The 24,686-nt window shown below is 43.0% G+C and overlaps 1 protein-coding gene across 9 annotated transcripts in view; it reads left to right on the top strand.

The window, feature by feature from the left end:
* Positions 1-24,686, top strand: part of VEPH1 (ventricular zone expressed PH domain containing 1) — a 104,785-nt gene that overhangs the window by 60,106 nt on the left and 19,993 nt on the right. For 7 of the 9 annotated variants that reach the window (XR_003992961.1, XR_003992960.1, XM_030496573.1 and 4 more), the window contains 3 exons: positions 188-582; positions 18,018-18,157; positions 22,133-22,267. Coding sequence is in view for 6 of the 9 variants with exons in the window: in XM_030496573.1 (XP_030352433.1) it covers positions 188-582; positions 18,018-18,157; positions 22,133-22,267 (670 nt within the window). In the remaining 3 variants the exon portion in view is untranslated. Of the gene's footprint in view, positions 1-187; positions 583-5,170; positions 5,309-9,884; positions 10,882-18,017; positions 18,158-22,132; positions 22,268-24,686 lie in introns of those variants that run through there. The other 2 variants (XR_003992962.1, XM_030496578.1) reach the window with 2 other exon arrangements.

The following is a 24,686-nucleotide window of genomic DNA, read 5'->3' as shown; positions in this document are numbered from 1 at the left end:
AAGCTGTGGCTTGCATTTTGCTTTCGAAATCACATCTACCAAAAGATACTTGCCTCTGGCTAGGTGAGCCTCACACTCGCCTCTCTGAACCAGCTGCACAGAGGTAACTCAGAAGAGCATGTGTTTGGGTGATTTTTGTGTCTGACCTCTACTCCAAAACATTTGTCATTTCCTTATCGCCTTCCAGGTCCAAAAGCCTCGCTTTGCATGCACTCCGCATGAAGGGGGTAAATTCAGAGGGTGGACAGGATGAGGACAGTGCGGAGATAACTGCTGGTATCTCCTTCTCCGAGATCTACATTAGCCAAGAAAATGACAAATTGCCATTCAGTGTTGATACTGAAGCAATGCAACTGGGAAATTCTTTGGTTTCACACCAAAGTATCGATTACGTGGAATCAGCAAATTTGCCAGAGTCTACTAAAGAAAAGGCCCTCGAAGGAAACACAGAGGCAGTGATGAGCCCCAAGGAATACCACGATAAGCTCTACTTGCACTTGAAGGAAAACCTGGGTAAAGTGAAAGCATATGTCACAGAGATGGGGAGAAAAATGCCTATCCCTGATCAGTGCGTTATTGAAGGTAAGAGGTCCAAGCCCTTCTGATTATGAGAATTTTAACACTATACTGAAAGTCCTCTCAAGGTTCAAGCAAACAGGTAGCAAAGATCCTCTAGCACAGAGCTGATGGATGGGGAAGAACATTAGTTTTATAAAACAATGTCATTCCCAAACTGCAGTGTTTTGAAATCTTCCAGGACTGTTGTTCTTTTCCTTCGAGGATATAGAATCATAGAATAGTTAGGGTTGGAAAGGACCTTAAGATCATCTAGTTCCAACCCCCCTGCCATGGGCAGGGACACCTCACACTAAACCATGTCACCCAAGGCTCTGTCCAACCCAGCCTTGAACACCGCCAGGGATGGAGCGTTTACAACTTCCTTGGGCAACCCATTCCAGTGCCTCACCACCCTCACAGTAAAGAACTTCTTCCTTATATCTAACCTAAACTTCCCCTGTTTAACTTTGAAGCCATTACCCCTTGTCCTACCACTACAGTCCCTAAGGAAGAGCCCCTCCCCAGCATCCTTATAGGCCTCTTTCAGATACTGGAAGGCTGCTATGAGGTCTCCACGCAGCCTTCTCTTCTCCAGGCTGAACAGCCCCAACTTCCTCAGCCTGTCTTCATACAGAAGGTGCTCCAGCCCCCTTATCATCCTCATGGCCCTCCTCTGGACTTGCTCCAACAGCTCCATGTCCTTTTTATGTTGAGGACACCAGAACTGCACACAGTAGTCCAAGTGAGGTCTCAGGAGAGCAGAGTAGAGGGGTAGGATCACCTCCTTTGACCTGCTGGTCACACTTCTTTTGATGCAGCCCAGGATACGGTTGGCTTTCTGGGCTGCAAGCGCACACTGCCGGCTCATGTTAAGCTTCTCATCAGCCAACACCCCCAAGTCCTTTTCTGCAGGGCTGCTCTGAGTCTCTTCTCCGCCCAACCTGTAGCTGTGCCTGGGATTGCCCCGACCCAGGTGTAGGACCTTGCACTTGGCTTGGTTGAACTTCATGAGGTTGGCATCTGCCCACCTCACAAGTGTGTCAAGGTCCCTCTGGATGGCATCCCTTCCCTCCAGCATATCAACTGAACCACACAGCTTGGTGTCGTCGGCAAACTTGCTGATGGCGCACTCAATCCCACTGTCCCTGTTGCCAACAAAGATATTGAACAAGACAGGTCTCAACACCGATCCCTGAGGGACACGACTCATTACTGTTTTCCAACTGGACATTGAGCTGTTTACCACAACCCTTTGCGTGCGGCCATCGAGCCAGTTCTTTATCCGCTGAGTGGTCCATCTATCAAATTGGTGTCTCTCCAATTTAGAGACAAGGATGTCGTGCAGGATAGTGTCGAATGCTTTGCACAAGTCCAGGTGTAAATGACGTCAACTGCACTGCCACTGTCCATCGGTTCTGTAGCCCCATCATAGCAGGCCACCAAAATCATCAGGCAGGATTTCCCCTTAGTGAAACCATGCTGGCTGTCACCAACCACCTTGTTATTTTTCATGTGCCTTAGCATGCTTTCCAGGAGAACCTGCTCCAAGATTTTACCAGGCACAGAGGTGAGACTGGCTGGTCTATAGTTCCCCGGGTCATCCACCTTCCCCTTCCTGAAAATGGGGTTTATATTACCCTTCTTCCAGTCATCAGGAACTTCATCTGACTGCCATGATTTTTCAAATATGATGGACAGTGGTTTAGCAACGTCATTCGCCAGCTCCTTCAGGACCCGTGGATGGATTTCATCAGGTCCCATGGACTTGTGCACGTTCAGGTTCTTAAGATGGTCTCGAACCTGATCCTCTCCCACAGTGGGCCTAAGGTCTTCATTCTCACAGTCCCTGTGGCTGCCTTCCAAGACTTGGGTGGTGTGGTCAGAGCATTTGCTAGTGAAGACTGAGGCAAAGAAATCATTAAGAACCTCAGCCTTCTCCAAATCCAGGGTAGCCAGTTCTCCCAATAGCATCCGGAGAGGGCCCACATTGTTCCTAGTCTGTCTTTGATTTGCTATGTACCTATAGAAGCCTTTCCTGTTATCTTTCACATCCCTTGCCAGATTTAATTCTAGCTGGGCCTTAGCTTTCCTGACCTGGTCCCTAGCTTCCCAGACATCATTCCTGTATTCTTCCCAGGCCGCCTGTCCTCACTCCCACCTTTTATAAGCTGCTTTTTCCCCTGTAAGTTTCCTCAGCAGCTCCTTATCCATCCATGGAGATCTCCTGGCCCTTCTGTCGCGCTTCCTTCTAGTTGGGACACAACACTCCTGAGCATGTAGCAGGTGATCCTTCAATATCAACCAGCAGTCTTGGGCCCCCCTGCCCTCTAGGACTATATCCCATGGAACCTTACTAAGCAGGTTCCTGAAGAGGCCAAAGTCTGCTTTCTTGAAGTCCAGGGCAGTGAGCTTGCTGCATGCTCTTCTCACTGTCTTGAGGATCTCGAACTCGACCATCTCGATTGCTACAGCCAAGGCTGCCCTGGAGCATCCCATTCCTCCCGAGCCCCTCCCTGTTGGTGAGCACGAGGTCAAGCATGGCACCTCTCCTTTTCGGCTCCTCTATTACTTGCAAGAGGAAACTGTCTTCCACACAATCGAGGAACCTCCTGGATTGCTTGTGCCTCCAACAGATATCAGGACGGTTGAAGTCCCCCATGAGGACAAGGGCCTGCGAGCGTGAGGCTGCTCCTATCTGTCTGTAGAGCGCTTCATCGTCCTCTTGATCAGGCGGTCTGTAACAGACCCCCACAGTGATGTTCCCCATCGCTGTTGTCCCTTTGACCCTGACCCACAAACTGTATAGCTTTTGGCTGTCATAGGGAACAAACCCCGAGCTCTCTGGAAAAGGGCAGGAACTGTCACACTGAGCTGAAGAGATGTTGCTGTGGGCTAAGGCTGGCAATGCCTCTGGGCATGTCTACAGGGCAGGAAAGCAAGGGGAATGTCACCTGGCTCCAGGCTGTAAGTTATGGAGCTGTGTGAACAGTTGTGGAGAGTCAAGTACCACAGACTACATGTGCCATGGGTCGCACTCAACCACACAGGTTTATGGATAAGCACATGCTAATACTTAAGCCTTCTTCTTGGCCTGCTGGGCTGCTGTAGAGCAGATCTGTGTCTCCTTCCTCATTAGCATGATATTATTAAATCAGGACCCTCAGGTCAGCACATTCCAGTCTAGACATAAAAGCTCCTTCAGGGCACAACAGAATGAGATCCCCAGTGCGTCGGGTTGGATCCTATCTCACCACCTCCCTGGGGTTGTTTAATGTTTTCTGCTTTCATCAGGGGTGACATTTGTTTTCAACTGCAAGAACGCTGGTTTGTGAGACTATGGGGGAAGCGGGCGATACACTGCTCGATGGGTCTTTGATATTCCTCTTTGAAGTAAATACTTTAGGTTGGTTTGTGAGCCTCTTGTTTACATGAATTTGTGTGCATCTAACCACTTGCTGGTGGTTGTGAGCTACTTACAGCTCAGCCCTTCAATGGACCACGTTGATTCCAAAGAGTAGATGACTCCATAAATTAAATTGATTTGCAGCCACTTAATACCTCATCTTCTAATACTACATAACTTCAGGTCCATCAGATATCAACTTCTGTGGATAAAATATTTGTTTGTTTACTTTTTCAGTGGTCAAGAAGTTGAAAAGCAGTTTCTACCCATAAAAGGGATATAACTATATGTATTTTAAAAGCTTATGTTTCTGAAGAGTTTCCTGAATATCTTAAATTCCACATTTACTACTTGAAATAGTTATTTGATACAATTAATGATAAAACTCCCGTTTCATAAAATTACAGTGGAAATATGAGAGTGAACAAGCTGGCTTTTTAAGTGCTGAGTGGCATGACCTTGCATTAATCAAATGCAGTAAGCTGAATATTTCTAAATGTGTTGCTCAGTTTCCTTTCTGAAGTACTTATTATGACATGTTCTAAGCATGTGACTATTTCTAAATTCATTCAAACTATTGTAATTTCCTGAAAATCCTCAACTAGCATTCTTAGGGAAATTGTTTGAGTAGGGACACGCATGCAGATCAGGAGATTTATGTGACTCATTTTAAATATGTTGAAGAAATGCAATCTGACTCATGACACAGGGGATAGCTTTGTTAATATTTCAGATATTAAATAAATCACCCCATAAAAACCTTTCAGTTGTTGGTCTTCTGCGATTCCCACACACTCTAAAGGCCGATTCAGATGTTTAGGGCTTACTTTTCAAATAAGATGATTAGAAAATAGTAAAATAATTTTAGAAAATAGTAATATATGTAGTTGGCTAATTTTACATGGCTTATATAGTTTGTTGAACTGGAAATTTAATATGTAAACCATGGAAAATATTAAAAGATATGCACTTAAGAGCAATCTCCCATGAAATAGAGTACTTGAAGGAAATATTGGCAAAATGTGTTGCAAGAAAATAGCACTGCAGTGTGCTAATAATAGAGAGTGCAAATTTCCCCATGTACCCTTTTGTTAGTCATGCTTTTCCTGGCCTTCCAAGTGGTAGCTCACACACAGGTCAACAGAGTGTTAATGTCGGTCGTAAGAATTTCCATATAATAAATGGGTCAAATTCTGTTCACTTAAACAGAATTCAAACCCCTGCTTGCATTTCTAATGATGATGATGTCCAACCTCTTGGAAGACTGTCTGTGAACGTGGGGAATGCCTTACTGCGTAAAAGTGAGACTGGATGGCATCCCCGAAAGGATGCTGTGTTGACACACTGGTGAGAACAGAAGATGCTTGCATGCCTTTGGGTACATCCAGAATTAGTGTGTACAGCCCATGCCAGATATGGGGGCACTGATACCAAGAGCAGTAGGAGTGAAAGCAAGAGGTTGCTGAAAGTTTTCCAAATATGAAGTCACTGCCTTGCAGAAAGACAGAGGACATTCAGTTCAGTGCTCAGTAGCTGGGGGGAAAAAAAGCAAGAGAAAAATTATTAAGAAAATTAGATACATCAAATGACATCATTCTGTCATTGTCTGCATTAAGTGGAGCCTGAATCTTGAAGGACAAAGGAGACTAGTAACCAGGAGTATGAAGATACTCAGGGGCCTCCATATGAAGAATGGCCTGGGACTCTGCAGTCCAGAAAAGAGACAGCTAACAGAGATTTGCAATATCTTAAAGGACTGAGAAGATTAACTGGGAGTGGTAACTCACTGTCTATCCTAATACAAGTACTAGAGAACGTGTAATGAAGTTGTCAGGAAGCCAATTCAAAAGACGCACAATGGGCACCTCTTAACACATAATTATATACATGTAATTAAATGGAAGAGCTGATTGCTACAGTCCATAAGTATGCTGAAAGGGTGCCTGGTTTCAAAAGTGGTTAGGTAAATTCAGGGATCAGAGCCATTCAAGGATTATCAAAATAATACCACCCAATTCTGGAAATGCCAGAACCATGGATGGAGGTACCAGGAGGTACCAGAAGGGAAGTTACTGCTGTGTGCTCGTTCTGTTCTTGCACTGCTCACTTAGAGCTCTCTTACTTGCCCTTTGCAAGCTAATATCAGGATAAGGTACTGGTGGGACTTTCTGACTCAAAACAGAATTGCTATTTGAACATTCCTTGAAAAGATGAAAATTGAGAAAATTTGTGTTCTTAACCAAAGTATTACAACTCCTGATGTCATAGACAGTCTTGACTCTGAGTTCGGATAAGGGGGCAGATCCAGTGAGCAGGTCCCCTGAGTGTCTTTGGTTGCATCCTCTGCTCCGTAACATTGTCTGTGATTTGCAAACTTTCTTTTTTGCTGTTGAGTCAGACATTTGCTGTGTAGGACTTACCCTCACAAAATATTTTTGCTTTACGGGGTGTATTTTTTCAGTCTCCTTGTTGACTTATAAGTTCATTTGAATTATACTATATGCTAAAATTTATGCAATATTAACTTAAGTGTTAGGTTTTACAGCTGTGAAGGGATACAGGTTTAGAACTGCAAGGGTGGATCCATGATCTGTCTGACAGTTTGAAGATGCCTCCCATACACGTTGAAAAATTGACATGTCGACAGCTCTGTTATCTCAGTTTTAGTATTTACTATTTTTGTCTTCAAGCAGAGAAGGGTTGTGCACTGGGTGATGATCCTACAGCAGAAGTAGGGTTAAGGCTGGGCTGTTAGCCAAAATGTCTTTTACTAAGAAAATGGCTAAGTTGAGGGCATTTTGAAGAATAGACAAGCTACAGCAGCTTACCAGATGCGTGTGTGTACATACATAAGTGAATCTCTTGGAACTAACACTGCAGTCAGAGAAGAGATTTAAACCAGGGCAGAAAGAAGGCATTTGAAACCACAAAAATCCATTTGTTTTAGTTTGTTTCAGTTTGGGGCTGATAGTTTGGTTCACTTCCTGCTTAGTTTGAACCACTTTGCCCAGATTCCCATCTCTGCCATACCTTAGCAATTTGAGGCATTCTTTTATGTCATGTTCATTACTTTAATCCTCTTAATCCTGTGCATCTTTCCCTCAAAAAAAATAAAAAAGAAAGCCACCATATTTGTGAGAAGCTTTAGCTTTCACAGAGCTAAGCAAACAGTTTTCATCAGCCCATATTTTTCCAGACGGTTTGTGATCTTATATCTTACCGGTACCTCCAGGATTTTGCAGATAGCAGTGGCCCAGACTTGTGCACCTATAATTTCCCGAACACTCCCAAGTTTGGTTATTGCTTTTCAGCATACGCTGGGCAGGAGGAGTTCTGCTGTTTTGGGGTCCCAGTGGTTAAGAACAAGAGACAGTGCTCAAGATCCCCACATTGCATTTGCAGTTTCTCCACTGGCCGCAGTAGGTGCTCTTTGAAATGTCTTTCAGCTTTTCTGCTTTTCTAGGTCTCAGTGTACAAATCTGGGGAGATAGGGCTGGCAGTGGTTTGAGGAGGTTGCTTTGAAAGGCTTAGGTAAAAGATGGCATTCCTGAATTACGCATTATTGGTGTTATGACCTGCCAAAGTTGGCTTCGGGAGTGCCACAACATCCAGCTGGGACCTGAGTCTGTTCTCAAAAGAGTGTAACCCAATTACCATTGCATGGGGTAATTTTAGGTCTTATGCATGTTGGATGATTTTTGACTTATTCTTGTTTCCCAGATACACAGGAATGGTGGCTAAAATGCATGGTCATGTGTATTCTGCCTCTGGGAGTTGCTGATGTCAGATGGTTCCCAGACACAAGCCTGTACAGCTGCTGGATTTGGTTATAATTTGAGGGCAGGTCCTTGTTTTCCACTCTAGTTCTACTTGCTCTTTGGATAAATGGGATAAAACCACCACCATTAATGCCTACAGCTCAGAGCATTGGGTGTCAAGTGAGATGTTGGAAAGAAAGCATCTTATAATAACTGTGTGTAGAGGATGCTGTGAAGGATTTGCACATCTCCAGCCTGCCTAGCTGCCTTTGTAAAAGGATAGAGCACAGGGAGATCATTCAATCCTTGGTCACTGAAGCCACATTCAAAATGCAATGCCATCCAATGAAAAAGAACCATTTTATAGTAGTGAGTCACTCCTGGGTCCTTGGTGCCCTACAGGAGGAAACAAACAGCAAACATTTTGTGGGATTAATAACAGAATGCTGAAAGAAGAGGCGGTGGCAGGGGAAACAGGTTGCAGTGCGCTGGCCCTAAATCTGGTTGCTGTTATGTTTTATGCTGTACTGAGAGATAATTGGTACCATATGACAGTTTAGATGGAAAAGTTCATTGCTCCCCTGCTGTGCTCACCCCTGCACCGGTCTGATAAATTCCAGCATTCCATAAGCCAAACGTTGATTTGGAACAGATGGACCTCTGATCCTTCAGTGGGATCACAAAGTTGCATAGGTTCAGGCCAGCATTTCCAGACATCAGCTCTGCTGCTGCTCAGCCAAACAAAAATATTAGTTGGCATTTTATTCTTCAGCACTGGTATTTCAAATGCATCCCAAATGTGAGGGCAGGCAGTGAGAATGGAAGTGCTAACTCACAGGATAGCCATTGCTCTCATGGTGATCTGCATTGTTAGACCATGGAGAAACTCTCAGTGCAACTGGGAGCGTAATAGGAACATGAACACACTCATAATGTGCTGCCCTCGCGTATGTGATAATAGGAAATCATGTGTGCTTTACACCTAATCTGGAAGCATCAATTTAAACAGGCTGGTCTCCAGATGCGCTTTACCTGGTAGCTGGAAGATTCCTGGTGGGATGGTGTTATCACTCTCCTGGGGGAAAAGCCGAATCAGAGGACTTTGACTTCTGAGCTTCTGGGTGGGACCAGGATGGACCTAACGGTTCCTCCTGTGTCCCTTCTCACCCCACTGTGTAGGCAGGGTCAGCCAGGCTGGGGGTGTTGGGCAGAGGCGGCTGAAGGATGTGGCTGGGACACAGGAGCCAGGCATCGGCAGGAGCAAGGTGTTTTCTCGGGACCCCACTTTCCTGCGCACACCTTATGGGTTCTTTGCATGTTTGTCATTGATACAGGCAGCGGAAATGTAAATACACTTTTGCTTCTGAAGATGCGACAATGTGGCAGAGATACTTTCCTGTTGTACCTTCCCACATAACCTAGGCTTTTGATTGTTCTGATGGTAAAGGGAAGGAAGCTAGAAGGTTTTATAAAGTTAAGCTAATCTGTACATTTTCAAATGTGGCTTTTGCCACTCAGATTTGGACTCTGTGTACTGAGTGCATTGTGGTGGCTGTCCAGAACCCATTATAGTTATGCCTTCACTGTTGATTTTTGGGTAACTTACTGGAGGTGAAATCTATCAGACTGAGTTATGGCATGCATGCAAAGCTAGTAGTGTTAAAAAAATATAAACCAGCATTTCCTGAAGCTGGTTGCTTTAAAAATTACCCGTTTCTCCTATAAACATATTTATTGTTTGCATACTTATTTGTAAACCAAAATGAAGAGATCAGGCAAAGGAAACTGAGGAAGCTGGAAAAGGCTTAAAACTGAAATTTAAAAAGTTGTATCCATTTCTTATTCCCTGGTTTCATGTTTATGGCTCGGTTTGATTCTGTTCAGGAAATTTATGAGCATACTTTTACTCCTATTAACAGATTTTATTTAATAGTAAAGGTTTACCAATGTAAATCATATAATGCATTAATTGTTCCCAGAACCAGTGACTCTGGACCTACTTGCGTATGAACCTCCAGTTTTAACCCAGCATATTAAGTTGGAATAAACAACAATTAACAACTCTACTGACATTCCTCTGTGTATACTTTTTGTTCTTTTCCCCAGGCACAACGACTTAGTAGTGAACTTTAAAATTGCAACATATATTCTCTTGTTTCCTGTAGGAAAAACAAGTTGTTGCTGATTCTCTTGCTAGAAGTTTGACACTTGCCAACAGATGTGATGAGAAATGTTTATTGACTGGAGGAGCCTTTCCTGCAACCTCGATCAGTCTCGGCCCTCTGAGGCATTTAGTGACTCTGTGGTGTTTTGTGCCTTCCATTGCCTTTCACACATTCTTCATCTTTTAAAATCCCTTCCCTTGTGTTACTCGGACCCTCCTTCCAAGCAAAAGCCAAGCTGAGGAAGGAGGAGAACTCATCATTCTTTATGGAGAAGATGTGCCCAAGTTTCACCAGCCACTGCTGCCAGTGATGCAGGAGAGCAGGATGTGGGTGCAGCCAGGTAGGATGCCCAGGGGGAAGCTGAGATGAGGAGCTGCTTGAGTGGAGGGATGCACAGAGTTCTAAAATGTCTTGGCTTAGGTGCTTGTCAATAGGGATGATTCATGGTAATTGAATAAAAGAAGCACTTGTTCTGTCTGTGCAGTGTGTTACCCCAGATACTCAGCAGCAGCAGATACTGCTTTGCTGCTGAGATGAGGCAGAGATATAAGCTTTTCTCCTTTGCTGAGTTAACTGAGCTGCTGCTTAGCGTAAACAAAACTCTCATCAACATACCTAGATTCTCACCTAATAGACCTGTTTTGCATCAGAGCTTGCTAGCCTCTCCCTGAGTAGGGTAGATCCAGGCTGGCCACCTTTCCACCTGCACGTGGGATCACAGGATGAGACAATAAGTGCTGAGAAATTGGTTTCTCTGATGTCACAAATGGGAGCACTGATGAGATGTACAAAATGTGCCATAATTGTCTCTGAGAAAGTCAGAGTGTGGCTTAGCTGGCAGCCATTCATGGGTGCACAAGAAGCTCATTTCTCATGGCAGTAATACAGTGACGGCGTGGCTATGGGGGTGACTGGCATGCAGACCAGGGCAATGTGTGCATTTACCCAGGCCTGTCTATACTAAGTAAGTGCCACAATAAAGACATACCTGGTGTTATATCATCTTGTCCCTGAGCTGTCCCTTTCCTCCTCATGTGTTATCTTTTGATGTGTTGACATGTACAAGGGATTTTCCTGCCCCAAACAAAACTATCATATCTATCATCCAGCTCCAAGAGCTAGCACTCTTAAATACTCATAAGACAAAGTCTGTCTCATTTTGGGTTGTTTTTTTTTTTCTTTTTCTACAGTCAAAGCCTCTATGAGCCCGTGCAGTATAGAAGTGCTATTAGAGTTGCAGATCTAGTGGTTGAAATGGTATTTCCATAAATCCTAAATTAGGTCAGATGGGACAGGTTACTTGGTGAAATAGAAATCAGCATCAACACCCTGCTTCAAATTTGCTTTCCACATTTATAAGAGGCAATAGGTTTTAAAGTAAAAAAATGGTTCTAGAGTCTGTAAATGTGTAGCTTAAATGTGACCAATGTAACAGGCTTAATGTCCTCAGGGAAATTAGTTAATTTTTCCCTTCCTCACTCCCTTACATACTTTTGACCAATTATTTTAAAGAGCTGGACATCCATCTCTGCCATAACTTGGACTTCATTGCTCTAAAGCACATCAAAAGGACCTTTAATTGACATTGGATTACCAGCACTCACCAAGATGTGCTGTGTGCTGGGGAAGCTGTTGCAGACCGAGTAGGTTTTATTGACAGGACTCTCCTGTGTGTTGTATCTTACTGATATCCTGAAAGTTTCTTGAGGCTACATTAATCTTTCCTTACCACGCAAAGTCAGAGTGAGTGGTTGCGTGTTTCCACACATGGAATTACACAGAGATTCAGGGAACTACATTGTCTCCACCCTCATAGGCTGAGACTGGTTTCTTTCCACCTTCAAAGCTTTTTTGCTAACTCAAGCCTGCATGTGATTTATTTTTGTTCTTCCTAGCAAAAATTGGTGTATGCTCCCCTTTCCTAGCTAAACCTACAGACCTGATCCCTGCTCACCCATCAGATTTCCATTTGTCAGCTGCTGTGCATTGCCAAGTGTAAATGCAGTGAGTTGTTTTCCCTAGAAAAGACTGCCTTCCAATCTCACAGTGTTAACTGGTCTTGCTATATTGTATTTTCTGTACTTTAACTCCTCTGAAATCTGTTGGGATTACACAAGGTCGATGCTTGTTTCACAGTATTTTATATAACTTGCAATGATGGACTGGGAAAAGTAAGCAACATAGCTTACCTAAAGCTCACCCGATTTATGTATGTTTGTTTTAGGAAAGCCCAAAATGTATCTTCTTAAACTGCGTATTGTACTGAGTACATAAGTACATGCAATTCATAAATACTGCAATGATTTTAAAAGCACCTTTTTCACTCAGAGTATGTCTGAGCACAAGCACACACATGTACATGTTACATGCATGCTTTGTTCCTAAATGATCATGCCACACTTCTAACTTGCCCACAAGGTACAGCAAAAATGACCTATTGTGATGGACATGTTGAGGTTTAAATAACGGTTCATTGGGATCCTTGAATAGCATATTATAAAAGTGCAATATTATACTAGAAATAAAAAAACCCATGGTGAATGTTATTACTCTGCTACAGTAGGATGTAGTGAACAGACTGAATTGAAATTGCTCCACGAGTAGGGAAACTCAAAAGTAATATTGTCATTTCTAGAAACAGTCAGTGCTTTGGTTTGGCTTCTTATGGTACTGGTGTGCTGTTTGCACTTGAGTAAAATATAGTGTAACAGTGCTAGATATGTATCTGGGTCATCTTAATCTTCACCAGAATAGGTTTATTATTTAAATACCACTTTCTGCTGACCTTGGGATAATTGAGATTAGCTGTTCTATGTTGAAACTCATAGTTCATTGCAAACCACTGAAAAACACACGTAGTAAACTTTGGCTTGTTATCAGATATTGCCAAATTCAGCACATCAAATGCAGAAATAGCTATGAGTAATCACTCATACCAAAAGTTTGAACAGTGCCTGAGTAGGAGGCTTTTTTCAGTTGGTATTGACAAATGAATGCTGCTTTTTTCCAGGAACTAACTTTTTGCTCAACCAGCATGGACTTCCAGCCCTTGAAATTACATTTATTTTGGCATGCATTATCAGCCTCAGGATTCTTCTCAATGTCATCCACAATGTCTTGCTAAGCAATTTGTTAGGTTTTTGTGTGTCTCCATATATCCTTTGCAATTTTTTTGTTCTGCAGCATTTAGAAACCTCCGTTTACAGTCCCGTTAAACACAGCTCCACCTAGCACTGGGCATCCTTTCTCTCAACTGCTAACTGGGGGCTGGTATCCTGGAGCTCTGCAGCCTTCTGCTCCCAGCTGCAATGACTTCTGTGGAAGATTGCCCAGGTGGGATATAATCAGCTTCATGTGGACTTACTGTGGACTCACTGTAGGTTACAAGAAATCTAGCTCTGGACTCTGCTGCCTTGCACAGTTGCTAAATGCACTCTAATGTTTGCCTGCAGCCTTTAAATGTCTCCCATGTGTCTTGTCAATTCATAAATTTGTAACTGAAAAAATAACTGCCCTACTAACTGAAGAGGAAGGCATTGAGCGCCAGCTCCTTTTGCAGCGGCAGTATGTGGTTTATAGTCTCTCTTAGTTAACAGTGATTTCCCGTAATGAAGCATTAAACTTTTCACACACAGGGACCAAGACCAAGCCTCTACTTCTGGTTGAGTGTGCTGAAGTTAAAGTTTTGTTATCATTTGTGATGCATAAAACAGGGGTCTTTAGTTTGGCCCATGCTGTTGGAAGAGCATCCTGTCAGCAGCCTCCTTGGAGCATCATAGAATCATGGAAGGGTTTGGGTTGGAAGGGACCTTAAAGATCATCCAGTTCCAACCTTCTTGCCAGGAGCATGAATGCCTTCCACTAGACCAGGTTGCTCAAATTCCTGTCCAATCTGGCCTTGAACACTTCCAGGGATGGGGCAGCCACAGCTTCTCTGGGCAACCTGTTCTAGTGCCTCACCACCCTCACAGTAAAGAACTTCTTCCTAATATCTAATCTAAATCTCCCCTCTTTCAATTTAAAGCCATTGCCCCTTGTCCTATTGCTATGTGCCCTTTTAAAAGGTCCCTTCTCTCCATGGACATCATTTAGTTTTGTGCTTTAACATGTCCCAGGACACATGGTCACTCTACCTTACCCTTTTGGTTTCTCAAACTCATCCTTTATTTGAACATGAACAGTGGCAGGTTTGGGTATGAACCAGTAGGTTTGCGAAATTAGGTAAAACTCAAATTTTCCCTATAGCTACTAATCCAAGAGTTACTGGATTTTATGCCCCACCTTTTTCCTGTTAAGGTGAGTGCACTGCTTATGGGCATGATGTATCTGTGATCTGCAGCTAAGTTAGTTTTCTTTTCAGAACTGTTATCTCAGTTTAGCAGCATTTGCATCTTTGTTGGTTTAACTAAGCCCTGGCTTTCTACTGCTGAAAGCTTATGGTCATACACACCCTTCTAATATTGTCCCACTGTAGATCTTAAAGTACGTTTGCGCTTAGGCAATTGACGTGATCCAAACAGCACTTTTACATTCCACAGGATTTAGTCAATGTGCACAATTAATGTTGTTTTCTTCAAAGAGCAGTCTACAAATGCCCAATGCTTGGCATCTAGCCACCACTTTGTGCGGATTCTTTCCTCCTTCAAGGCAACATTCTCCTGTAATATATTCATTTTTTCCAGGCTTTCACAAGAGAAAAGAGTGCTATATTTCCTAACACCACTGAGGGTGCCTCTCTTTTTGGTGTGTTTGAAGCCAAGAGCAGTGGCCCCACTTCAGCTCCTCTTTCCATCGCTGTCTCACAGGAAAAGAAACATCTTCAAAGTAGTCTTCTGCTAAATGCACTCTCTAGAGGCACATATGGATGGGTTTTCTTTTTGGCTCACCCATGGACTGGAGGAGCCAGGGCTGGCCTAGGTCCTTCCTCCTGTCTCTTTGGTGGGGAGTGATTCAGATGATGCTTGTAGTCCTGTTCAGCTCGTCATTTTGACTTCGTTCGTGAACTCCTCTCTGGGAGGAGAGCTTACCACCTGGTCTGACCCTATGACCTCCTAGTGCCTGTGGCTTTTCTTCTGCTTTCACTATTGCTCCTTCTGCCCCCAATTTGGCTTTTGCACCTGCCTGTGATTAAAGATTAATGAACACCCCATTGGTTTCCAGATAATCCAAGTTTCATCTGCTATAATGTTGCTGAGTTCCTCTGAGGAAGGAGTGCTGTTGTCATCCCTTGCTTTATGGTTGCTACAATCTGGTTTGGTTCTTGTGCTCATTTCCAAATATTATGCATTGCTTTGGCTTGTGTTTGTTTCCTCACAGCATGTGTAGTGACTCTACTATTTTTTGTGATCTCTAACTTTAATCTTCCTGTGCCTTTACATCTCGGATCCCTTCTGTGCCTCAGTGGATTCTAAATGAGCTCTGCAGCCCCAGCTTGACACTGGTGCCTTCCTTTACTCAGCAATTTCAAACAGCTTTGTCAAAAGATATCAGAGTGGTTTCCACTTGCCAGCTTCTGAAGTTTTTTCTCCCACCTTAACAACCATCTGGCTTCTCTGTAGCGTCTTTGACAGCTTCCAACATCCCAGTTTTGAATTTTCTGCATTTTCAGAGACAATCTGATCCATTGATACTTTCACTCTAGGGACCCAGCCTTTTGTGCCTCTGGTAAACTCATTCCTCATACATTGCGGTTTATGTGAATTTATTACATTTCTCTCCTATGCTTTCACATCCTGATTAGATGAAAAATGTTAAAACCAGCAAGTGTTTCAAGATGGTCTGTTGCTGGACCGAAAGGCCTTCTGATATCTGTCTTCCTTGTTCCTGGCTCTCATTGTCAGTAGATCCAGAAGGCTGTGCTATTTAAACTGTCTCCTGCTAGCCATGTCCTCTAAAAAGTTACAACTCATTTTTCCAGTTAGGATATTTTCTTACAGCATTTTATTACTACACCTTCACCTCACAGTGACTCACCAGGATAGCATGAGACTCTGAGTAATGCTGCCTGCACAGCTGGCCTGTGTCAGGCTTCTCAACTGGTGATTCATTCTGTAGATGCTGCACAGTGAGACCTGGCTGTGCAATGCCACAGGAGCCTGAACTGTGCTCTCTTCTCTTTGAAAACACTTCAGCTCTGGCCCTGTAGGTGCTGGCAGGCCAGGGTCCTAGGAGAGGTGAGCAACAGTGGCTTGGTGCGTAGATCTAGTGGGCTCATCAGCCACTGCACGGCAGCTTGTCAGTCTGTCTGTCATTTCTGCCTTTAGCTAGGAAACAGCTGGTGGAACTGTTCTTCCTCTTCCCTTCCAAGTTCAACTCTCCAGCTGGCTGAAGAGGGCGCAGCTCTCTCCTGTGTTTGCATCAAGGTCATGATCTAAGGATCTCTGTCTCTTGTTTTCCATGCCTTTTTACCTTGGATAGCTGCTTGTTCCTGTGCAAAGGGGCTATAAAACACCACCACTATTTTAAGTTAATAAAGTCTGAATAGGTTATCCCTAACATGCTGTTATCATTATGAGTAGTCATCCAAAGACAGAAAATGAGGGTTCAAGGTCAGTATTCTGTAAAAGCAGAATTGTGCATCTCAAGGGCTTCATTTCTGGTTAAAACCAGCATGGGAAGTTCAGAGCCAGGTAACGTTATGTAGCATATAGCTCTGTACTGAGGAGCTGATCCCAAATGGCACCTTCAGATTGCATGTAACCACTGCAGGATTTTTATCAACAGGTGACATGGTCACAGATGGCATAAATGGTCAGTATTTGACAGAGTGGTGAGAATTGGAGATGCTCTGTCTTTCTGTAGTGCCCAAGAGCTGGGTCTGCAAGCCAAACTGCACTTTTGGAGAAAAACCTCTGTGTTGAGTGGGTGACACTGAGTCGCAGCTGTGAATGGACATTCAAAGGTGATTACCCACCTTTCCTGGTTGTGTAAGCGTGAACGCATCTGCAGCCTCCTGTCAGTTTGGACCTGGAGCTCCATGCCTTTTCTTCTCCGTGTGTTTTTTGCTGCAAAGTCTGTGGCTGGGCTGGCACTGTGGCCAGCGGGCTCTGGCGGTGGCTGCCCTTGCACTGGCTTGCTGATTGCAGTGTGTCACGTTGTGCCTTGCAGTATGACAGCAGCAATGATTCCTGTGCCTCATGGGTTTTGCCTCTCAGAGAATGGCTGCAAAAGCTGCAGCTCCCTGGCTTAGCAAGTGAAAATCGGGTATGACCAGCAGACTTGTAGCACAATGCTCGATAAGAAGTGGGAGTTGTAGGACCTGGACCCCTTAGAAGCCAGGCTGTAGGCAGAGCATCTCTGCATGGGCAGGTTCAGATGGAGCTGAGCTCTGGAGCTTCAGCTCCTGGGTGGATGGGGAGATGGACTGCAGCTGGGAGCCCTTGCAGCACTGGGCAGAGGTTGGCAAATTGGCTCCCTGTGGTGACCCATGGCTCAGTGAATACTCACTGATGCTCTTCTTTGAAATGGTGGTATTTTGCGTGATAAATTTATAAGATGGCCTGTACAGAAAACATGCTACATGCACAATAGTGTTGTAAATCGATTTATGCACCTTTTGGCCCCTGGGGAATCCATTGCAAACGGGAAATACTGCAGCTTTTACCAGCAGCTGAATGAGCCCATTCCTAGCTAGGAGATGCAATCCTCCATCCCTACAGACACCAGCTTTTAGCTGCACAAAGTTTCAGCAAGGATCCCACAGACATCAGGCTCCCATATGGCTATTTCATAATAAGGGATGGTTTATCCAACAAACTCTTTAAATAAGAATAAGTGATGCACAGTTCTAACAGATCTGTCTGGTTCGGTAAGATAAATGTCGGTACCAAATGCATGAGAAAGCACAAAGAAGATAAACAGCATGACTATGCACCATCTCGCACCTTTTGCTTTTGGAAGTAAATGATCACTATGTAAGATTTAAAGCACAGGAGACTAAAGTTCTCTAGTACTGTTAGATGGCTGGTGTTTAATTTAAGGGTGCAGATACCGCAACGCCCTTCTGAAAGCTGCAGGAGTTGACCCAGTTGAGATATCCCTGTAGTGGAAATGCATGCCCTCACACTGGTAATGGACAGTTAGGTTTTTGTCTTTTATGTAGTTAATTTTAATATTCTGTATATTTATTTCTAGATACTGTTAGAAGCTGCGTAGCAAAGCTGTTCTTCAGCTGTCCCCTGAAGGGCCATTACTGCCTGTACAGTAAATCCAGTTTTACCCTCATCAGCCAGCAGCCTTCACTGTGGATCCATATCATGTTCCTCTTCCAGCAGGTGTGTGCAATACGAATTCATGGCATCTCCATATTGTTCACTTTGCACTTGGAAAGAATGTTTTAATGCTTAATCTCTTTAAATGTACTTCTAAGCCACTGTGCTTTGTGACCCCTGTGATTTCTCAGAAAGTCATTATAGTAGGTTGAAATGATTTTGCATTTTATGGGTTTTTATATTTCTATTAAGCGCAACAAATTCAAACTGTCTGGTGAAATTACAAAATCTGGGCATTAAAAAATGGGACTAAACCTTATTGTCCTCATTCAGGCAAAACTTCCAGTTAGTCCCAGGTGCCTTGCAAATAAGCAGGAGCATTGCAGTGGATTTGCAGGGGAACAGAATCAACCCCGAGGCTGCAGGTGGAAGTTTGAGGTGCAGCACTCACTGGGATTTTTTACTGCAGATATTTTGACTGAGCAGGATTTGCAAATCTGATCATTGCTATTCTCCTACCAACCCTACAGGTACTTTCCCATTTTAACACTATTTCCAAATCCAGCCCAGTATTTGGACCAATGTGGACTTTCCTAATAGGTTACAAATAGTATGAAATTGTAAGAGAAATCACTGCATTCACACTTCAAGATTAAACAGATGGGTTTTGTGTTAAACTAATAAGGTTCAGTTTCTCAACCTATGTACAGCTGTTTATCACAGTTCAACCAACCCTAAAGCAATCTTAGAAATACAGAGGATTTATCTGAAATTCAGAACATGCACAGTGAGTTATACTGTTAATTTAACTGCTCAAATTGCTCTTCACTGTGTTAGTTCCTAGAAATATATACAAAAAAAGGTTTTTAAAAAAATGCAGGTGAGTAGGAATATTTGCGTGTTTCAGTACAAGAAGTGGTTTCTCTGGACCCGGAGGTGCCCATGTAAACTGTTTGTGAGGATGGCGCTTTTGCTGTAGATGGGGAATAGGGATGATCAGGAGCCAAGCTGAGAGGTGGGCTCCTTCCCCAACCTTTCCAAATGGTTGGGGAAGGAGAGGACAGTGACAGAGCAGAGCAAAGGAAGCAAAGAAAATAAAGGAGGTGAATTACTCTGTAATTGAAAACCTGAAGAAAGAGGTTGAATTTTAACAGGATGTAGAGAGAATAAATGATTGATGCTGCAAGTGTATCCTTTTATTCCTGATGAGAGGAAAACAGGTATTGTGAAATATGGACAAAAGTACAAAACCACACAAAAATATGAAAGGAAGAGCAGACACAGAGGAAAGGGGCAGCAGCACTGGCATTCCTCAGCTGCCACTGTGCAGTCTCTGCTGCTCCTGCCACTGCATTTTAACACAATGACCTCTGCTGTCTGTGGTTCATGGTTTGAATCAGTTGCACTGACAACATAAGCACTGATTCCACCCTTAATCCCTCATGCCCTGCCTTTTCCTGATTATTTTTTCACTGAAAAACCTCTCCCTTTAACCCCTTCCCAGATAACTCTGAATTTGGCCCTGCCAATTCCATCTTTTATCAGGACTATTGAGCTTCACATAGTTCCTAGCTCACAGGGGAAATACTACTTTCTTTCCCCATTCGTCTGCACTAGGGTGCCTGTTGCCCTCCTTCCCTGTCCCCACGTGCCTCTATTGGGTCTTGCTTCCTTCAGATGCTGTCCCCAGACACTGGTCACTCCATTGCCCACTGCTTTCCCTGCTCTGGGCTGGGTAATTGCATTTGTCCCACTGCAGCTCCTCTTTCCCTACAGTCTTGTTAGCTTGCTATGGCTCTGCCAGTGCTACCCCTGGCCCTGGGCTCCTGACAAGGAGCCCCCAGCAGAATTCCCCCATGCTACCAGGGCCAGGCTCAAAGCATCACAGTTTAGTTTGTCTTTGCAAGCATGCTGTAAACACAGCACTTAATACCCATTTTTAATGAGGGGGGAGGGACGAGGGATGGACGGGGGGGAGGGAAAGGGGAAGGGAATTAAACAAAATGTTCCTCTTGTGTTGCACTTGAGCGTTTGAGCCTGCTGTGCATCAGGATGGTGTTTGATGTCAGATAACCTATGATTTTCTTTTGTTTGAAATCCTAAAGCTTTTAAGTACTGGATATATAACTATTATTAAATTAAATACAGGGCCCTAAATTCAGCCCTGGGATGATGTTATTTAAGCCCGTGAAATTGTACAAGAGATAAATTTGACATAAAATGTATTTATAGTGTGTTATTAATAAGTTAAATGAAAGGCTGGTGATAAAAATGTAGTTTTCAGCAGATCTGTCATAGATTTACAGACAGATGACTAATACACAGTTTCTGATTATTTCAATGCCAGTTACCATATTTTTTTTTCCTTTTTTGCCAGTCGCTCCATATTCTGTTTATCATTGCATTCTGCAAAAGCAAGAGATACTTTTTCTCTCAGGTCTCCAGAACAGATCCTTAATTTCATGACCCTGCTTTCTATTTAATTTCTAAAATATTAGTGAATAGTTCTATCATGCTTCAAAACCCTTGGATGGAAGTTGTGAAATGGCAAATTATTACTGCAGGGCAATAGGAAGAGAAGCATATGTCAGTGAAGATCTGAGATACATTTATCTGATGATTAACAAATGGGACAAAAATGGATTAAGTGTTGATATTAGAGAGGTTATTCAATAGGATGCTTTGTTTCACAGATTCATTCATTAAAATAATCCTCTAATGCTATATGATTCATGGTTTAATTTCCCTCCTTAAGCGGGACAGGGTCACCTTGCTATGGTAGCACCAGCAAGCAAGGGGCTGCCTGACCTGTCCCTTTCTAACACCTTCCCTAGAGTCATTCGTAAATTTGCCAAACACAAACTAATTGGGCTACCATTTTCTTGTGCCAGGTGGCTGCCTGGATCTGACTGCTTCTCCCTTTTAATTTGAACAAAACGATCTGGCTGTTTCTGACAGTTTAGCTGGAAAAAATGCATTGCCTCAGCCACGATAAAATTCCCAGTTGACTCTTACTGAAGTGTGTCTGTGTCAGTTGGATGCCAAACAGTGGGATTAGGATTGTTTGGTTTCTGCTTAGAAAGAGAAGGAGGAATGTCCACCCAGGAAACCTATATTAAAAGTAGGTTCATGGTTCATATCGCAAAATCGAATACTGGAAATATAGAAAAATCGGATTTGCTTGTGCACTCTTAACTTGGCTCCTGCATGCAAATAGATATAGTAGGGGTAGAAACGCTAAGCTCTCTCAGCCACAGTAATGTTGTTGTAACATTGACTTTGTGTGCAGTTTATACAACAGAGAACTTAATGCTGTTGAAATACTAGAATAATTCAAGGCAGTATGAGGTTGTATCCTTGCTGTCCTTTGAAATAGGGAGCTTTGGCAGTGAAAGCACTCAACCCAACACAGGTTTCATCTTGTTTTGTGAATGTTCATGGGCTGAAAATTCCAGTACTCTGCCAGCAAAATCTGTGTTTAATGTGTTCTGTAGAGTTTTTTCTCTTGCATTTCATCCTGCTGTCTGTTCAGTGCAGTCACAATTGTTGCACTGTTATTATTCCCCACACAAGGACCAAAAGCTACAGCCAGGTCCAAATAAACATACACAAACCTGCAGCAGTCCTAGGCATCTCTTTGCATTAACTGGTAAATGATGTGTCTTTTCCAGAAAGTTGCGTGTCACTGAGATCTGCACCTGGTTCACAGAGGCCACTGCTGCTAGTGTTTTGATAGACTAGCATTTCAATACAAAAATGACATGCAAGTGGCTGTGTGTAGTGATAGTTAATAGATAATCTTTGGTGAGCTGCAGACTGTAAAGACATGTAATGTACAATAAATGAGAAAAGCCCCAGAGGAAATGAAATGTTGGAGGATATATCTAATTGCGTGCATATTGATCCATCATAACTCCTCACAGAGAAATGAACTAACCCCCGGTTATCCACGTGCCTGCCCTACTGTAAGAATGAGATGCTCTTTGTTAATGACAAAGTGAAAAATGCCTGAAATCCTGTTTTCAACATTTACTTTAGAGCTTGTTTGCAGAACCTTTGTCTATACAGAGTAATTGTGTGCAAGTCCTTAAAGCCCTGTGGGAGAAGACACAGCTTAAGGGGACGCATAGTTTTGAAACTGCCATGATTCAGTCTACATTTCCACATCAAAAGGTAAGTGGTCTTGGCTTTTTTTTAACTCAGGACAAAAAAAAAAATGTAGAACTTTGCCCTGACTTTTAGAACAGCTGAACAAAGACTCTTACAATAGCTACAGCGAGCCCTTGTGCTCAAATCGTCAAAAACAAAACTCCTTTCCCTGCCCTTCCCTTTCTTTGCCTTAGTTCCGGCATCTCCTGAGCATTTGCACTTACTGGCATGCCAAGTCCTCTTCTCCTGGATGGCTGCATTGTGCGTGCCTCTGACCTCCCTTTTATAAGAAGCACTCGCTTGTGGGGAGGTTGAAAAATATTCACCAGCCATTATATTTACAACCTCTGCAGAGGGTCCATGGTGTTCCTCTGTATCATGCTTTGAAATGTCTTCAGGCTAATTCTCCACCCCCTCCTCCTTGCTTCCTGTGGATTGTTCCCAACATGATGAAAAATGGTGATGCTACATGTGGATTTTTTCCTGGTGGCAGTTTCAAACCCTAGATTCAGATTAGCTGCCACTATGGACTGTTTGGCAGCCACTTGGAAATTCACCTAGTTAAACACAGACTTGGATTTTATGGAAATGATCATTTATCCCCATCAGTTTAAAAGATTAATCTTTCAAAGCTGTTTACTGTCTCTGGGATTTCAGCAAATGCTATTTCAAAGCTATTAATCAGGCTTCTTGGAAAATGACGCTGTAGGATTGTAGAACACATATCTGTTTATTCCTGAATATCTCCATCCAGCCTAATTGGATGAAATGAATTGTCAAACATAATTTTAAAATACTCTCTCACAGAATAGTGTGCACATGAAGATGTCTGACTGAATAAGATTAATTTACCGAGGCTACAGCTGATTTAAAAAAAGGAGTTTTGTTAGGAACACCTTCTGAACCCCCAAGATAATGTTGCATTGAAGTGGGAACTCCTGCTGTGGCTTGTACGAGTAGGGCATCCCTGCATCTGAGGCCCAGCTTACGGGCCAGTTTTACTTAGACACAGTGGAGCTTGCACTAAGTATTTTAGCTGCTATTGAAATCCTAGCTGGCTCATCCAAAGGCATTAGGACTGCTTTTCTGTTCAATACTGGTTTAACTTGAGTCTGTGCCAAGATCTACTAGTCAAAAGTCAGAGCTGGTGGAGTGTAAAGGAGTTTGGGGTGAATAAAAAGCTTACGAAAAAACATGCCTTCATGGGTAGGATTAGATGTAGTGCATCACACACACAAAGTCTACAAAACATGTCAAACACCCTAGAAATGGGATTAGTCTCCAGAGCATTGGTTGCATAATCCTACTACTGCTCTGATACCAGCATTTGGCCTATTTTGGGAACTTTCATCACTCTGTGACAGTAGCAGTATCTCTGAGTTCCCAAAATACTGGAGCTGGAAAATGAGATACTGATCTTCACTGATTTAATGAATCAAGCAGTGAATTGGATTTTGTAAACTCTGGGAGCTGTGGCTTGTCTTTGAAGGCTGAAGAGGGTCAGGCAGATATAAAACACTTCAAAGGACTTTGACATTCAGTCTTGGTCTCTACAGTATGCTGCTGGATTTACTTTCTCAGTTTTGGTTTTGCTTATTAATACAGAACCTGAGTTTGTTTCTAGTGCAATTTCCATTTGGTTTACTGAGAAAAGTGCCACTGAGTTTTCCAGGAGTGAGACCTAGCTCTGCTGTTTCCTTTGGCTTTTACATTTCCCAAAAAATCTAGTGGGAATATTCCTTCCATGACCTAGTCCTTACTTTGCTTGACAGACTAAGCTTCTGTTGTAATGTGATTTTTTTTCATTTCATTAGTTGTTCCTATTGCTAATAGAACTTCTAATGTTGTGAAATTATTTGACAAAATTATTATAGTTGTTAATGTTATTCCTCTGCCAGTAGAGCAGGCAGCAAAATTATGGGGCTGTGGTTGTTTCAGTAAGCATAACACTTTTAATCCAAAATGTTTTGAAATCTGTTGATGTGAATACAGCATCAACGTCATCTGTTACATTTTATATTAAGTTTCGTGTGTTGTGTTATAGCAATGTCAGAATGCTTTATCAGAATTGAAGAATTTCTGTACTGTGAGCACGCAGGGAAGGTCCAACCCGCAGTAGCCAGCAGGAACCACAGCGAAGCCAGAGTTGCAATCCTGCTCTGCAATCCCTGTTTGCCCTGTGGCCAATCCGGAATAAATTAATGTAGGCTTTTTTTTTTTTTTTCCCCTCTTTCCCCCTCCAATATGGATTCTAAAGCATTTTGCAAACCTGGAAAGAAAAAAAAAAAAAACCCAAACACCAGTGGTTTATTCCAGAGTAAATTTGGATAAATATTTTCAGATTTACATCACTGTAAGCAATTTTCTGTTTCAGCCCAGGACGGGTGTGCAAGGGATTGCAGCAAATACCTGGCTCATAGAAAGCATGTTGTGTTTCACCAGG

Source organism: Strigops habroptila, chromosome 8 (assembly GCF_004027225.2).
Source record: "Strigops habroptila isolate Jane chromosome 8, bStrHab1.2.pri, whole genome shotgun sequence".
In the NCBI taxonomy this organism is placed as follows: domain Eukaryota; kingdom Metazoa; phylum Chordata; class Aves; order Psittaciformes; family Psittacidae; genus Strigops; species Strigops habroptila.
Note: the sequence above shows the minus strand (reverse complement) of the source record. Positions and strands in the feature narration are given on the sequence as shown.